The 3,445-nt window shown below is 37.2% G+C and overlaps 1 protein-coding gene across 1 annotated transcript; it reads right to left on the bottom strand.

Moving 5' to 3' along the window:
- Positions 1 to 2,487: 2,487 nt before the first annotated feature.
- LOC114087775 (keratin-associated protein 6-5-like) lies at positions 2,488 to 2,748 on the bottom strand. The gene has a single exon (XM_027929335.2). It carries the CDS (start codon positions 2,746 to 2,748, stop codon positions 2,488 to 2,490), a length of 261 nt encoding a protein of 86 aa, XP_027785136.2.
- Positions 2,749 to 3,445: the final 697 nt, after the last annotated feature.

Below are 3,445 nucleotides of genomic sequence, written 5' to 3'. Positions count from 1 at the left end.
TTAAACTGTTGAGTCAAACTAGATGTCCCTCAGTGGATGAATGGATAAAAAAAGGGGGGAGGGCATATATACACAATGGAATTTTACTCAGCATTAAAAAAGAACAAAATCATGGCATTTGCAGGTAAATGGATGTCCTTGGAGAAGATAATGTTAAGTGAAGTTAGCCAATCCCCAAAAAACAAATGTCTAATGTTTTCTCTGATATAAGGAGGATGACTCATTGTGGGGGAGGAGGGAGAGCATGGGAAGATTAGATGAATTCTAGATAGGGAAGAGAGGTGGGAGGGAAAAGGAGGGGGCAGGGGATTAACAAGAATGGTGGAATGTGATGGACATCATTATACAAAGTACATGTATGAAGACTTGAATTGGGTGTCAATATTCTTTATATACAAACAGAGATGTGAAAAATTGTGGTATATATGTGTAATAAGAATTGTGATGCATTCCACTGCTGACATGTATTTAAAAAAAATAAAATCAATAAAAGATTAAAAAAAGATTATTATCACAAATGTCAGTCACATCCATATATATGAATAGGCTTAGTTTATATTAACTGAAACACTTTCAATTTGACTCAAATTTCAAAGCACAAGCTGCACCAATTACAAAATACATATGCATGATATTTATGCTGGAAAAAAACATAAAAATCTTTATGAATGTATATATATACATGTATATATATACATATATGAATAGGAAAGCAAAAACAAGCCAAGTAGAGAACAGAATAAAAGGCAGATTTCAATAATAAGACAAAATACTATTATGTGAAAGAAACAGAGGTATAGATTGCTTGCTTGATCAAGATAAAAGAAACCATACACAGCATAACAAACAAGGAGGAAATAAAAATTGAAATTGAAGAAATATGACATATCATGGGACTACTTTGCAGACTCTATGTATTTTAAATTTATAAAGATGAAATAGATAATTTCCTATGGAAAGAAATTACCAAAATGAGCCATTAGATTTAGAAATCAATTAGATCTAATCTAGATCACTGGATTTAGAGATCAATTTCCTTGGAAGTAATAGAAAAAATCACCAAGTATTTACAGGCCCCGATGATTTCTCAGAAGAATTTTACCGTATCTTCAAAGACTAGATAATACCAATATTTATTCTGTAAATTGTTAAGAGCACTGAAAATGAAGAACAACTTTCTAACCCCTATTCTGAGGGACAAATCACACATAATTGGAGATAGGCAGTTTCTCAACATGCCCCCCCCCCCCCTTGATTCCTGCCTCTTGAGATTGATGCCCTTGTGTAAGACCTTCCCTGTGAGAGTCAGCGAGACACATGACTTGCTTCTAATTTCATGAGTAGGGCAAGCATGGATAATTAGGTTACTTTAGGTGTAGTACTCTTCTTGATGGATCAACTTTTCTGCCTTCCTGGCTTTGAGAAAACTAACAGCTATGTTTGGGAACCTACTGAGCACCTTCTTCTGCTGAGAGTGGCTTCCAAAAGACAGCCTGCAAGGGACTCAGTTAACTGTCAACAAGGAAATAAGCCCTTCAAGCCCACCTCTGCAAGCAAGTGAATTCTTCCAACAAGTACATGAGCTTGAAACTGGATCCTTCCCTAGTGAAGCCTGCATATGAACACAGTCCCACCCAACATCTTGAACTGGAAACTTATAAGATCTTGAAACAACTTAAGTCTATTCCTGAAACTGTGTTTTAACTAAGTATGATTGCCTACCAATAAGGTGAAATGCATTTTTTATTTATTAAGTTGAATTAGCTTATAAGACTTTTATTTAGTTTACATCTCCAATTAAAAAAGTATGGAGGATATGGGAAGAGCATTAATTTTAAGATATGTTTATTGAAAGTTGAGAAAATTGTTTTTCTTACTATGTACTCTATGCTAGGCAATGCATAAAATAGCATATAAATAACACTTGATTCAGTGTTGAGAATTACCCAGAACTAAATATGCATTATTACCTCAAAAGGAGAAGAGAAAAGTGAGTTTACCAAAACAACAACAACAAAAACAAAACAAACCTAACTTAGGTGATCTTTGAAATTATAAAGAAACCAATCTAGAAAGAGGAAGAAAGATTATCTACCAAAGAATGTTAATTCTTCTCTTTCTCACAAGCCTAAATGAAAAACTGCAAGTAATTTTGGATACCAAATGACTGACAAGATATCTCTTATAGGTTAAGCAAGTTTATTAGGACAACAGAGAACAACCTCCATTTTGAAAGTCATCAAGGCAGTTGCTCTGTCACCAATGTCTGATGAGAGCACAACTGTGAGGTCTCATGAGAATTTCATGAGACATTGACCCACTTCTGGAGGTAAACTCAGGGAAATGGTAGTTTCCATATAGGCCAACAACTGACTCCCTTGGCAGAATCATCATCATCCAAGTGTGAGGCTCGAACATGTGGAGTTTGGAATCAGTGAATTCTGATGTCACAGGTGGAGAGGGTGAGCATCTCCCATGATGTCCTCCTTAGTAGTATCCAAAGCCAGAGCCGCAGCCAGAGCCACATCCATAACCACAGCCATATAGAGAGCGGGAGCCGTATCCATAGCCACAGCCATAGCCACAGCCCAGTCTGCGGATGCCACAGCCATAGCCATAGCCCAGGCCTCCATAACCACAGCCCAGGCCTCCATAGCCATAACCTAGGCCTCCATAGCCGTAGCCTAGACCGCCACAGCTTCCATAGCCACAGCCGCCATAGTAGTTTCCACAGTAGCTACCACACATCGTGTAGGCTGTTGAGTAGATAGGTTATCCTTGGGTAGAGAAGGAATATAGGTGACTTGAGTCTGTACAATTCTACCTGAAGAGGGCCTTTTATATGCCCTCAGTGTGGGCAGAACCCACCACACACCTCACACCATTGGCTTCTTTGCAGAAGCAATCTGAAAAATTTGTTGACTCATTTTTAAAACCTGGCATTGAGGCATTAAGAAAATTTCCTGTTGTTTAGCCACATCTGAACCACTTGTTGGTCATAAATGTGATTCAATTTCTCATATTCAAAACCCTACCCACACAAGATATTTAAATTATCTTTGTTATAACCAGCTTTTATGGCAAGAAACAGCATTTTTAATAGGTAAACGCTGACTTGATCCAGACACAGCTAATAATTTCACTGTGTTTTTGCTGACATCCAGTAAGCGATGATAATTACCCTTAAGCTTGAGCATCTTCCTCTGTGCCCTGGTACTCCAAACCCATTTCCCCCCATTGGATATTCTCTTCATTTTACATGAGAAATATTTTATTACTAAAGTCCATAAAGGATCACTCAGTCTCAGTCCAATAGTTTGAAATTTTGGAGCACCAGACTAGAGAAAACTATTCTATTGCATTTGCATCAATATTTTCTTTTATAACTGTTTTAAAAGCACCAAATATTTTCCCCTTGGCTTCAAGTTCATATCCTGAAGCCATA

The sequence above is a fragment of the Marmota flaviventris genome, chromosome 8, assembly GCF_047511675.1.
Source record: "Marmota flaviventris isolate mMarFla1 chromosome 8, mMarFla1.hap1, whole genome shotgun sequence".
Classification (NCBI taxonomy): Eukaryota; Metazoa; Chordata; class Mammalia; order Rodentia; family Sciuridae; genus Marmota; species Marmota flaviventris.
Note: the sequence above shows the minus strand (reverse complement) of the source record. Positions and strands in the feature narration are given on the sequence as shown.